General features: G+C 40.4%; 1 protein-coding gene across 5 annotated transcripts in view; it reads right to left on the reverse strand.

Moving 5' to 3' along the window:
- Positions 1–4,518: 4,518 nt before the first annotated feature.
- The window catches only part of POC1A (POC1 centriolar protein A), a 32,830-nt gene continuing 22,788 nt past the window's right edge, over positions 4,519–14,560 (reverse strand). For 3 of the 5 annotated variants that reach the window (XM_089524465.1, XM_089524494.1, XM_089524503.1), the window contains exons 10-12: positions 12,880–12,939; positions 9,714–9,857; positions 4,519–4,782 (exon numbers count right to left, since the gene is read on the reverse strand). In XM_089524465.1, coding sequence (XP_089380591.1) covers positions 4,684–4,782; positions 9,714–9,857; positions 12,880–12,939 — 303 coding nt within the window. In that variant the 3' untranslated portion in view covers positions 4,519–4,683. The remainder of the gene's footprint in view (positions 4,783–9,713; positions 9,858–12,879; positions 12,940–14,560) is intronic. The other 2 variants (XM_089524474.1, XM_089524484.1) reach the window with 2 other exon arrangements.

Genomic DNA, 14,560 nt, shown 5'->3' on the forward strand with positions numbered 1-14,560 from the left:
ACAGATCACAAATTCCTCAAATGAGCTGCTTTTCTCATTGGACCTTTGTCTGCAGCATACCCTCCCTCAAAGATTTTATTCCGCCGCTTTCCAAACTAGCAGTTTTGCAACATGATGAGCACAGATGCTTCATCCTCTGGGGGCGGGGGGGAGAGTTCAATGCAATGAGTAAGACTATATTTACTGCCTCCTACTCACAACAGAATAGGAATTCAGAAACAGCAATACAGACATAAACACAAGAGCTGGAATCCTGTTGGGGATTTACAACTGGATAAACACCATAGTTATGGCGGTACATGGTGAATCTTGTTGCGATTCCTGCTTATCAGGCAGCAGCCACTGCGATCAATGGGAGTCTGTTCCCGTCAACTGAGAAGCAGTTCAATGAGGTTCCTTGCCCTTCACTCAAATGATCTCCACTGTGACAGGCAGAAACAGGGTTCCTGTTGTGATCCCCTATCGCAGGAAATCACTTACACAAGGGGAGGGTGGGAAAGGCAGCCAGCAACATCCTCTCTGACTGAACAGACAGGCACCTATTGACTACTGCTTCCTGGTAAATGGGACTTGGGGGGCTGGCATGGTCCCTACGTAGCACCTAAATTAGGGGCCATGCAAGGATTGTTAATATGAAACAGTCACAAGTGAGTAACTTCAGGTTATGCTGCTGCACAACTGCCCAGCAATACTCTAGCCAAAGTCCTTCCCCCTACAATTGTCCCAGACTTCCCTAGCCCTCAGTTTCTTTCAGAGTTATACTGGTGGCACCTGTTAATGAGTGCAGTGACTAAGTGATATTGGTCAGAGATCATCTCTTTGACAGGGAATTGGAGAACATACTGAAAACAGTGGAATCAAGATAAAGGTTGAGACCCAGACCCACAACTAGTTTTTTAAGATGGGACACTTTGATAGGGGAATTAAAGGTATCAGACCCTCAGCCTGACTGCTATAAATCTCAAGTAGTTTAGCAGAACTCTGTTGTCACAGTTGCCACTTCATCAAATCTTTGGTGTCACTGGATTGTCAATTTAAGGGGCCAGACTTCATTTCTCGGTAGACTGAATTTGCCTTGGGGGATCCCAGTTGGCACCTTGCAGGCCAAATTCTTTTTTTTATAGATACTTTTACTTCTAAGTCTACAGCTGCTTCTGCACTCACTTTCCACCATTCCCCTTCAGGCCATTCAGTTCATCTTAAGTCTTTTAAAGTGACATTTAGTCTTTTGACAAGGAAACTGAGCAAAAACCTTTCCCATTAGAAGTGGTCAGTTTTGGAAGTATGGGAGTCAACTTTGCTTCTCCTAACCACACTGCAGACTGCATCCTCCTCAAAAATTTAGTGGCAAAATTAAAACATTTGTTGGTGAACCACTAAATTCCATTAAAATAAAGAATAAATGCTTGTTTTAATGGCACTTCCCAGTTGAAGCCAAATGTTAGTGAAAATTCTCCACCCACCCACCCACCCCCCGCAACCCCCCCTTAAAAACCCAATTTCTTCCTTGTTTTAAGGAAGAAATTTGCTGTTAGATTTCAGCAAAATGTTTAGGTGGGGGCTGGCAACAGGTATATAATGGAATACCAGTTTAAGGATATATTTTTAAGCATGCTTACCTACAACTGAACTGAATTGACTGAATTCATTGGGACTTCTGAGACTAGAGTGGATTGGACTGCAAGTCGTGTAAAAATGCTTCACTTTCAGTACAAAGCATTTTTACGTGACTTGCAACCCAATCCACTCTATAGTCAGAGGCAAGTCCCACTGAATTTAGTAAATTCAATGCAGGTAAGTCACATTGCTTTAAACATTTAAACACTGCTTCAGATGGAATCCTGAAACAGCAGTACTCAAGGCTGGAATAGAGCCAATATAATATGGTGCTCTCTTTATGAACCTGGTAACCTCTAGATGTGCTGAAATACAACTCCCACCGTTCCCAGAATGCATTATGGTCTGTCACAGTGGTCCCCAAACTGTGCCTTTAAGAGCATTTGGACTTCAGCTTCCAGAAACTTCATCCATGTTGGCCAATACTCTGGGATTCTGGGAGCTGAAGTCCAAATTCCCTTAAAGAGCATACTTTGGGGACCACTGGTCTAACACATCTGAAAAAGGGCTCCAAGATGAGGAAAGCTGGGTAGCACACAGAGGGTGGCACAGTATTTTGACAGGGTAATCCTGGGCTAAATCCCTGCTTGGTTATGAAGTTCTTCATATAACTAGCCTAAACTATCATCTCTCAATCTAACCAGATTCAAATGTGCTGTAACACTAAGGGTAGATTGCCACAAACATTGACCTAAGATCCCTGGAGAAGTCTGGGGTGTTGATCACAGTGATGGATTCCATGCAGCATAGTGCTATCACAACTCCAGTAATGTGACAGGACTTCATTCCTCTCTCCTCCTCTGTTCCACCCCAAAATCTGTTCTAGAGGGCATCCTAACATTCCAGAGCTGATTTTATAGGTACACAGGGGGTTGAATGGAGAAGTAATAGCCTCCATGGATCCAGCCTTGTGTACCAATACATTCATGTAGAGACAGTGTACCTCCTTTTGAGACTAACTGTGCAGAAGATGTTTGTAGATTTGGTCTATACCTTTTCAGTGTCTCAAAAGGGCTACAAGATCAGTTTGCATACTCATATCCCAGACTAACATGGCTATGTATCTATATTTTAATACATATATGACATTGAATCACAAAGAAAATCCTCAAGAGTCCTCCCATTCAAGGTCAGATTGTTGACTATACAAGCAACTCAAAAGATGTTACTTTATAAGTAAGTTGAGAACAAAGTACAGTAGAATCACCTTATTATGTAAGAGCATTTTAACATTTAATGTAAAATTGTGGTGGTGAGGAAAACTGCTTGGACTGTTTTCCCATTCTGACTTTAAATGTATTGCAAGAGAACAAGCATCTTTTCCACAGGGAGATGCTGAGCCATACCCACATCTGGAACTCGTGCAGTCACAAGGTACTTTTGCTTCTTCTTTGACCATTTCCCATAACATCCAAAGCCCTTAGGCAAGGTGTAACCCTCCCCCCCCCCACCACCACCAATATCTCTCTACAAAAACAAATCTTCTCTTCCACTCTTCATGTCAGGCCAAGATAATCTGAAGCTCCTAACAGATGCCTCAAGATGGTCAGAATGTACAGTCTAACAGGAGATAGGGATCATTTGTGGCACTAGAAAATGAAGAGCACCATTCCGCTCCCCCTTAAAGCCCAGAAGGAAATAAGCTGTAAGGTTTTTTTAAAATACTGGCTGATAGAGACTTTCATTGAAAAGTGGAATAGAGAAAGCCAGTTCTAGACAAAGAAATTTGAATTTCTTTGTTCCAGGAAATGGTCTGGGGGCTGGGAATAAAAAAAACCCACAGCAGTGCAGGGAAGTCTTTAATGATGAAAGAGCAAGAGAATGTCATCAGCTAAGCTAGGAAGTGCAGCTCCTGGCATATATGCTGTGAGAGTAACATCAGACACAATTGGTGCCAGATGAGGGAAGCCCACAACCATAGAACTGTACAATTGGAAAGGACCCTAATAATTACCTAGAACAACCAGTAGAAGCATCTAGTATACCTATTAATGGAGAAAATCCACAGCTAAAAATGCTTTCTTGACAGATGGCTATCCAACCTCTGCTGGAAAACTTTCACTGGGGTTTTCAATGTGGCACCTTTCTATGCCAGTTTTTCCTTAGGTTTCAACAGGGGCAGCACCGATCTGTGAAAGAGCCAAGTCAGACACTCTTTCCATGTGAACCAGTGTCTTTAAAGCTAATTTGTGCTGCCTGGAAAGAACCCACAGCTTGTTCCACACCACAAAAGGAATATCCTTCACTATGGGTCCTCTAGTCAGAGTCAACACAAGTAAACTGATCAGAAATCGTGTTTCAGTAATATAAGTGTAACTAAGCCAAGACAAATCCATGCACTTCATCAACATGCATGCAAACTAACAGAGACTATGCAAACACACATGAAGATAAACAGCTTTTGATGCTTGATAGTTAGACAAATAATGCTCAGATTAGAAGTAACTAGGACCTACACTAGATCTGATTTGCTAATGTGCTACACCTTAATAGTCAAACTTGCTCTTTTCAGCTCCATCATACTGAAAGGTCTTGTACACATGGAGCTCTTTCTGCCAGCAGAAGTCAGATTTTGGGATGTTCTTCAGGCAGTTGAGACCTCCAGAAGGATCTCTGAAAAAGTGTGATTCACATTCTTTCCTGGAATGTTTGCAGCACATTTGGAATGAAGATGTCCTCCTCATCTAAAGGAAATTCCCCCAGTGTTCTTATGTGTATGTACTTAACATTTCAATGAATCCACTGGCAGGATCTAGAAGCTTATTCTTCTCAATGTGAGGGTGTTTAATTCTCAGTTTAACCTATCTGAGAAGTGAAATAGGTATCACTTTCTAATGTAAATCCTTTATGACCTGAAGATCCAAACTAGGATAATAAAGCTAAGCAACACCAATGGACATATTTAGTATGAAAGCAAAGTTTAATCGTAACCAAAAAATATCTATTTACAAACACCATTAGCTGTACAATTTATTCTAAAAAAAAAAAAAAAGGAAATTCTTCCCCTTTTAAAAAATGTGCTTGTACCCACACCCAAACATGGTGGCTTCATCAGCTCCCTGGGAATCAGCTGGATTTACTTTGCACAATCTTTTGTTGATTCTCAAGACATTCCTTCAGCTTGTCTTCTGTTAATGTTAACCTTTGTTCAAGAATGGAAACAGTCTGAAAAATGAGAAAGTCAACATAAGAAAGGTGTTGCAAGAATAGTTATTTAAGAATGCAATGCCAAGAATAAATTTTTAAGTATGAAATTACTGCGACTTCTGATTAAGTGTGCACATTAGGTTGTGTTGTGTATAATATTAAAGCACATAGGCCCATTTTCTGGCTAACAGAAACACATCATACAAACAATAAAAACCAAATAAGGATACTAATTTTTTTAAAAGTATCTAAATTAATGCCCAAGATGTTGGTAAAGCAGACTGGTAAGAAAATTTGTTGCACCACATTAGGTCTGTTACCTTCTTGATGAATTCTATGTGAAAAGAATTCAAAGACAGCCGTGTTAGGCTGTAGAATCAGTATGTAGAGAGATCTTGTAGCATTTTTGAGACTAAGCGAAAGAAGTTGGCAGCATGAACTTTTGTAGACTTCAGTCTACTTCCACTCCTCTAAATGCATCTGAGGAAGTAGACTGAATTCTACAAAAGCTCATGCTGTCAACTTCTTTCTTTTAGTTAGGGGCTAAACAGACCAACCAAAAGTGCCAGTGTTGGGGTGGAGTGGGGGCATGGCGACTGCACATTATGGTACTCCTTTGGGGCAGTGTTCAGATGATGCATTCCAAAAGGAGTGCTGGAAATGCCACCGCAGCAGCAAAGGCACACTTTGCTGCAGTCCCAATCCGGCACACAAAGGATTGGCGTGACTCCCCTCCTTTGGGGACGTCTCTTTTGCCCCTTAGTCTCAAAGGTGCTACAAAATCTCTCTACATATGTGAAAAGAAGTGTGGCATGTGACTTATAATTGCATACTAGCTAAAGGTCTACCAAGTCTAATGGGAAGGGAAGGAAAACTGTAATCCTTCCCCTCACCCCTATTCACTGAGATAATTTCTTTGGATAGAATACAATCCATGGAAAGCTCTATTTTATTATCTGCCCTGCTTCTTAAAATTAAATATAGTTTTCAGTTCAAATCACATTCCCAACCCAGAAGATGCGTTTGGTACAGAGAAGGTCCGTGTTATCCAGACATCTGCTCTGAGAAGGGAGGCTGTTTTGAAAACATACTGTCCCTCCCCTGCAATACAAGGGCAACATTGAGGAGGAAGGGAAGGGACTACTTTTCATAGCTCCATGCTCACAATTTAAGATGGGGGCCATTTCCGCCTCCCCAAGGCAGCATTATTCCATGTGGCGTTTTACTTTTTTAAAATAAATTTTATTTCTTACCAAAAAAAGGCAGAAAACAATAACAAATACAAACAAAAACAAGCTAAAAATACAAATCCTTAAAAACCAACTTCAAAGATTCAAGGTTACATGGAATATAAAAGGGAAACATTACATAAAAACAGGAATGGACTCAGAACACAGAGATACCTTCTTTGTACCAGTTCGATCATCAAAAGGGAATCGTATTACAAAAGAAGACCACTTCTGCTCCAATGTTATTGAGATAAGATATAAGTGGGGACCATTGTTCTTCAAAAAGCAGAGAAAGATTCCACCCTTGCAACCTTCTAGATTGATCAGTGAGCTGTTCCACAAACCAAACATTCCAATATCGAGACCACCAATCAGTCATATTGACCTTTCTAGTTTTCCAAGCCTGGCAATTTCAATCTTCAATGCCAACAAAAATGCAACAATATTTTTATTGTGTAATGTCTTGTTTTCATTAGTAAACACTGAAAGCAATAAAAGTTCTGGAGAAGGGACAATTTTTTGATCAGTAATTTCTGAAACTAAGTTTAACTACTGAATGCCAAAATGCAAATACACTTGGACAATCATACCACATGTGCAGGAAGGTACCTCTATTACTACACCGTCTCCAACAGCACGAGGTGGGGTTCTTAGTAATGCATGCAAGTTGTAGTGGTGTGAGGTACAACTTTAACAGTGGTTTCTTTCAGGGCTATATAATTAGATTTCTATGTGGAGTGTTCCAGATTTTAAGCCACTCTGAATCTGTTATTTGAATGTTTAAATCCATGTGGTGTTTTACTTGACTACATAAAAGGAATGGCAGTATGCTAGTATCTGAATGAAAGCAGATAATGCCTGCTCTCACAGAAAAACAAGGAGGCAGTGAGACCCAAGCTAGCTGATGAGATCTGACACGTCGCCAAAACAAAGCAGTTTGACACCACTTTAAATGTCATGGCTCTATCCTGTAGAATTCTGGGATTAGTAGTTAAATAAAGTATTCAATCTGCTCTGTCAAGAGCACTCTGGTGCTTCTGTAAACTACAAATCCCAGGATTCTGTAGGTTAGAGTCAGGGCAGTTAAAGTGGTGTCAAACGGCTTTATTTCTGCTGTGTGGATTGATGCAATATTGCCATAGTCATGCCCCAATTTATATACCTTGGGAACCAGCTTTCATAGATGGAAGCATTATAAATCAAGATTATTCAGATCCTGCATTCCTGTACACATTTGAAAATTGTTCTTCACTTCTCCACCTATATCAAAATTTCTATTTCACTGGCGTGGTAAAGAATCAACCTGGGAGGGGAATACTCTGCAAGACAAGCTGAATAAGTCAAGATAGCGCTTACAGTTGTGGAATTTTAGAAATCAAGCAATAGAATGGCATCTGGTAATAATGGCCTCTTTAATTATCCTTACTCCTCCTATGAATGATAAATCCACATATTTAAAGTGATCATTTAAAAGCCTAGGAAGTTTAGATATATCAGAATGCATATAAACATTAGCTCTTTCAAGTTATCTTCTAGGCCCCTCTGCTGGTCATTTTATGGAACTGTCCACAGAAATGTTTTGTTGTGTGCCTTCAAGTCATTTCCGACTTATGGTGACTCTAAGCAACCCTATCAAAAATCCCTATGCCACAATTAATAAAGTTGCCACAGGACTTTGTATTTGCTGTCCCATAGCTACCTCACTAGAATTTGTGACTATGGAGGAATGCACAAGATACCTCCTTCTCCCAGTATACTGATGCTAGAGTCCACTATCAGGAAAACACACCTTAGACACATAAGAAGAGTGAATTCCTTCAGTTCATATTTCTTTAAATGTTACAAACAGTGATGGGCAACTTGGACCTCCAAATGTTTCCACTAAGCAACTCCCACAGTACCTGTTTACGCTGGCTAGGGTGGAGAAGAGTTCTAGGCAAAACCATGGAGGGCCACCTTTTCCAACCAATGTTAACAACAAATAATACAAATGAAGGCCTTTATATTCATGCTATATGCCTTTGTATAAATTAATGAAAGAACTGTAAGAGATCATATAAAAGAAATAAAAGAGATCCACTACACATAAGGCATACAAAACACTTTCTTGAAGCATGGTTTCACACATTTTCAGTGATTCCCCTGATACACCCTGTATAATAAACCAGTCATTGTTGTACAGTAAACCAGTGATATCACCCCCATATTACAAGCTGGAAAAAGATGCTGCTGCCCTGCAGGAAAAGGATGAACTAATGTTTACAACAGAGCTATGATGTGAAAGCCTTGAGTCTAGCTTCTGATGGATGCCACAACCTCTGTTGTCAGAACAGCCTAAAAGACAAAGGAAGAAGATAGTCCACCATATCAACCTGCAAGAAGGAATGCTGTCATTCAGAGACAACATAAGGAAAACCTTGATTGGTCATGAGCAACCAAGAGACTACTAGCATACATCACATCTCATGCCAGTGTACAGTTTTTATCTACTATGGGTTCTTTTAAATAACAGGTGGAACACAAATGTTTTAAACAGTCTGGACAATTGGCTGGGCATCAGCATCCTGCTACTTTTGCTTTAACAGTCTGCCTTCATTCTTTTCACTCTAGGCCATACTGAGAAACTGTTCTGATTCTGTTAGAAACACAGGAATGCCACAGACCTATTTTGTGAAATATAGGCTCAGTAAGTTTCTTCCAGGTAACTTTCCTTGGAGTAGTCTTCCTGGTTGGCAAGACTAAAGGATCACAATCACTGAATGCAGTACTACCTAGTTGGACATTCAGCACCAGTGTTTTTCCACATGATCATGCAGGGCAAGAAGCTGGTATTCATGCGCCATGTTTACTGTTTAGGTCATGAGGCCTTCCAGATGTTTCTGAAGAACAGCTCCCAGCAATCCGTCCCACTGCTTATACTGACTAAAGCCAATAGAAGCTGCAGTCACCAACAAGATCCCCACTTCTAGCTTATATATTATTAATTTATTGACAATAAAATGAAGATTAAGTATTATCTGTCAAATACTTAAAATGTAGTATCTGTGAACCATAATCTTCCACACATATGATTAATGCACAGGAACTACTGCTGAATACTACGAAAGCTTATGCTACCAACTTCTTCTTTTTTCTCAATTAGTCCCAAAGGTACTAAAGCACCCCTTTGCATAATGATCTAGACTTACAGGACTATATCTTTGAATACAGCTTGGGACTCCACTTTAAAATGAAATATCCCAAAAAATTTTTACATTAACTTCTCAAGACTGAGGCCTGGTACAGACCACCCAAAAAGGGTGGTCTGCTGGCACCCTGGTTTGCTCCACGAGGAAGCTGCAGTGGACAAACCACGCAGCTTCCTTGTGGAGCCAAAAGAACCCTCGAAAAGCGGGTTCTTTTTGCGGCACCATAATGACACTGCAGTGCACCAATGGCGCACTCTCAACGTCATTATGGCGCTGCGATGTGCAGACGCTAGGCATCCGTGGCATCAAAATGGCAGCACCCATCTGTACAGGGCACCGCCATTTTGACGCATGGTAGTGCTAGGGTTGCGAGGCGTCTGTAAGAAACGCCCCGAGGTAACTCTAGCACATCATCAAGATATGCCACGAGGTCCGTCTGTACTGGGCCAGAGTCTTCTTTCAGGGTGTCAACATTACTTTAATTTCTGGAATTATTTGATGTTCCATCAAGACTCCCAGAAGTGTTCCATACCTGAGTGAGAACATCAAGTTGTCCCACAATATGCTGAAGGGTACTGGCAAGACTGGCCTCATCCATTTGTTCTTGCTGCCTTCCGACTGTAGTTTCTTGATTTTTTTGTTTATCTGTAACTTCTCCAAAATCCATTTCCAACTGCTGGAAATAAAGAGACACTGTCTACCAGAACCAGATCTTTAAAAAAATTATCAAAAACAAACTAATGACAAGAGACATTCAGCTCACACAATATGCAGTAAGGATGTCACACTCAAATAGCACATATGGCAGGAGTGTTAAACTGAACAGAGAAGAAGTGATGCCCAACGCACTCTAAAGAGCTGTACCAGTGCAGTCATCCAATCTGTATACAATAGCCATGAAGGCACCTTAGCAGCAGGGATCACTGAAATGTAAAAATTATGTCTCCAAACCACTCCACTGAACTTTTCCCAGTCCAGCACTTCTTGACTGAATAAAGCCTCTAAAATCAGAACTTTAAAAAAATGCAACCAGAACATCTACAAAACAGGAAATTTCCAAACTCTGACTCTTTTAGAATAAATATAAAATTTAGAAGCTTCACAGTGTTATCTAGCATCTATTTTCAACCTGTAGATTGAAGAGTGAGAAAAACATTCCTATGCTAGTTACCAAAGTGCTTCAATAATACTTAACTGGATCTCTATAATACTATACTCATGTATAAGTCTAGAAATTTAGGTCAAAAAATGACCCAAAAACCCTGAGTCGACTTATCCATGGGTCAATGTATGTAGAGTATCTTAAAACTATCCCCTGGTGAAAAGCAAGAGTATAATCTGTCCTGGAATCACTCACCCTCTCTACTCTCTCATCCATCCAGCCTTACAACTAAGCACATAGAGTTATGTCTGCTGGAATTTTGTAAATTCTTTTACATTGTTTTACTTTGCTACATCCTTTAGATCCTTTGCTATATGCTCCTAAGTTTTACCCTTGACTTATGCATGGATCATAGCAAAATCTATAATTTTTGCCCCAAAGGTTGTCCTCAATGTATACATGAGGTCGACTTATAGTCGAGTATATACGGTAGGTATCAACACACTAATATTTTTATGGGAAATGTAAAAGTATACATTTGAATCATAGAATCATAGAGTTGGAAGAGACCACAAGGGCTATTCAGTCCAACCCCCTGCCATGCAGGAACTCTCAATCATAGCATCTCCGACAGATGGTCATCCAGCCTCTTTTTAAAGACCTCAAAGGAAGGAGACTCCACTACACTCTGAGGAACAGTGTTCCACTGTCGAACAGCTCTTACTGTCAGGAAATTCCTCCTAATGTAGGTGAATCTCTTTCCTGTAACTTGCATCCATTGCTCCGGGTCCTATTCTCTGGAGCAGCAGAAAACAAGCTTGCTCCACCCTCAATATGACATCCCTTCAAATATTTAAACAGGGCTATCATATCACCTCTTAACCTTCTCTTCTCCAGACTAACCATTGCCAGCTCCCTAAGTCGTTGCTTGTAGGGCATCGTTTCCAGATCCTTCACTATTTTAGCCACCCTCCTTTGGATATGCTGCGGCTTGTCAACACCCTTTTTGAATTGTGGTGCCCAGAACTGGACACAGTATTCCAGGTGAAGCCTGACCAAAGCAGAATGCACTGGCACTATTACTTCCCTTGATCTGGACACTATACTTCTATTAAAGCAGCCTTAAATTGCATTAGACTTTTTAGCTGCTGCATTACACTGTTGACTTATGTTTACTTTGTGGTCCACTAGGACTTCTAGATCCCTTTCGCATGTAGTCTTATTAAGCCAGGTGTCCCCCATCCTACATCTATGCATTTCATTTTTCCGCTCTAAGTGCACTACCTTACATTTCTCCATGTTGAAATTCATTTTGTTAGCTTTGGCCCAGCTTTCTAATCTGTTAATGAATTTTGAGCTTGTCCACTAGGGCAATAGCTACTCCTCCTAATTTAGTGTCATCTGCAAATCTGATGAGCATGCCCCCTCAACATCTGAACAAGAATGTTACTGATACATGCAAATTTATTTAAATTTTAAAATAGTTTTATTTTTATTTTAATTACTCATAAAATTGCAAAGGGACCTTGTACCACCTTTGAGACTGAAAGAAAGAAGTTGGTAGCATGAGCTTTCGTAGACTTGAGTCTACTTCCTCAGACGCAGTCTAACAAAAGCTCATGCTACCAACTTCTTTCTTTCGGTTAGTCTCAAAAGTGCTACAAGATCCCTTTGCATGCTGATTTTCCAGACTAACATGGCTATGTTATAGCTCATAGGTTACCGTTTCCTGGTCAACTGATTATGCAGTCATCCTTTCCAGGTCACTTCACAAGCATGCTTTCTTTTTCAGTAATTTCTCAGCATTTATCCTCTTGCTCACAGTTCATATGGGTGGAACATAGTAAAACATAGTTCAAATCTTCATTTCAAACTACTTGGCACAAAGGAAAATCTAGGCATTTAAAGAGTCTCCACTGGAATGGATGGAGAATGCAAACACATGCCCAAGAATCTTGGGCCCCATTCACACTACAGAAATAACTTGGTATGAAACCGGGTTATTTCCATGACATTCAGACAGGCCCCAAATCCACCCAATGCCATTTGGGGGGGCACTAAAACCCACTTAACCCAGTACAATTTGCACCGGGTCCCTTACCATGTTTTTTTTAAAGTGCTGCAGCAATCTGGATATTCAGTAGTATGAGTGTGCTACCGGTTCGATCCGGATCATGTGGGATCATTTCCAGACATGGAGATGCCTCCATTTTGAAATGATCCAGTGCCAGTGTGAATGTCTATCAGGGTTTAAATGCCATGGAGAGATCCGGGCATTTACATCATATTGGGAGCAATACTGCATCACGGCAGAGATCTGAATTTCCTCGTGACAAAACGTAAGTGTGAATGACCCCTTGGAAAACCTTTTCTCCAGGAGTTGTAGTAAGTACAATGATGTTTACTGAAGGCACCTATAAGTGGGCTTGTTGCTACTAACTCTTTTCACAGCTTGCAAAGTGTGCTTTGTGTCATCTCAGTTGATAAATGAGCCCTGTGATAAAAGGACTCTGTCAAAATACACAAATGCTTGCCTGTTTTCACCACAATTTAATAGTGGAAAAATCTTAACCAGGAAATGTTTGTCTTTGTTTACCTTTTCTTGTCTGTAAGTTCCAGCTTGCTGAATCTCGCTACTGCCAGCATCGATTGGGTTCTACAGGCAAACAAGCCAAAGGTTTGCATTATTCTACAATTTCCCACACCACAATGAACAATTCAAGGCACTTCCCACAAGACTGGCAAAAGTCAGATCTGTATGTGGTACCTTCTTTTGAAACAAAAGAAAACACAAAGCAGTATCCACATGTCCAAGCTGGCAACCCCAAATATTGACTTCTGCACTGCAAGGTACCTTGAAGAATACATGTTTAAGAAGTGAAAAATGTGTGCTTGCAGCATTCACCTCACTCCCAAAATTCTAACATAAGCCATTATATTTCAACTTCAAAGTCCTTTCCCAAGATTTACTATTTCCTGAAAAAAACCTTTCAGCTGTCTATTGGGAGCAGGAGAAGAGCAGCTGCACTGTAAATACAGGGAGTAGAATGAGAGGAGAGCCAAGCTCATGAAAGGACTGGCTTTTTCATAATGTTCATCTGATCCACCATCACTTTGTTTTATTTCTTCCAAAGTATGCTTTTCTCACACTGATGTCCATTATTTCCAATCAAGGTAGATCAAGGATTGGCAGCTCAGAGCCTCCAGATGTTCTCGGATAAAACTCCCATCATGCTGGCTACAACTGATGGGATTTACAGTGTGACAAAATCTGGAGAGTCACCAACCCTGTGCTAAATCAAAGACAAATGGTATTCACAGAACACAAGAACACTAAATGGTGGTAGAGACAAGCCATTTTTAGCACTGTTCCTAGCCAGATGGGTACTGTAACTACTGTAGAATAAAGAGGAGGAGAATCTACCTTCATTTGAACACTCTATCATCTCCCACACTATACATGAGTTATTTACTAAGTTGTCTAGTGGGAAGGAGGCCAAGTTGATCAAGCATCCTATTTGTGCTTGCGCAGCCTGAACTTTATTTCCAAGCATATAGTTTGCCTTTAAGCCTAAATACCATGTTCACTGAAGTCTAAAAATACTTTGTGCTTTAAAATATAAGATTTAACAAATAGTTTCAAAAATAATTACTAACCATTTACAGAGCGCATTTAAAGATCCTCACACAAATTATTTTCCTGTAATCCTCAAAGCAACTCTGTAAAATCGATATTGTTACCCCCATAGTCTGAGTGGGGGGAGGGAATTAGAAGCCTATCATCATCAATATCATATATCAATATCCTGCCTTTTCCCAATCTGAGACTGAAAGCAGCTTACAAACATTGGAGTTTATCAGACAAGGGGAATTGGAAGTATAATCCGATGGCAATCTGAATGCAATCATGGGGTTTAACGTTATTGCGTGATAACCCACTACACACAAATTCGGGCAATGGGAAGTCAGTCCGAAGGCAATCATGTGGCTTCACGTTATTGTGTGATAGACTGTCACATGCAAATTCTGGCAATGGCATGCTATTTTCGGGCAATGGGGAGCCAGTTCGAATGCAATGCGTATTCACGTAATTGTGCTAAACTAGCGACTTTAAGTGAATGCGTTTTGGCCCCATTTTCTTTTCATTCGAATTTAAGAGAAATTCCTCTCTGATAAACTCCGTTAAAACAAATACAGCCCAACCCCCATATCTGTGGAGAATTTGGCCCCAGACTTATCATGGATAGCAAGAACCATGGATAATGGTGAATGCTATA

This window comes from Sceloporus occidentalis, unplaced genomic scaffold (genome assembly GCF_023333645.1).
Source record: "Sceloporus occidentalis isolate IW3139 unplaced genomic scaffold, rSceOcc1.0.p SCAF_1, whole genome shotgun sequence".
NCBI classification, from domain to species: Eukaryota; Metazoa; Chordata; class Lepidosauria; order Squamata; family Phrynosomatidae; genus Sceloporus; species Sceloporus occidentalis.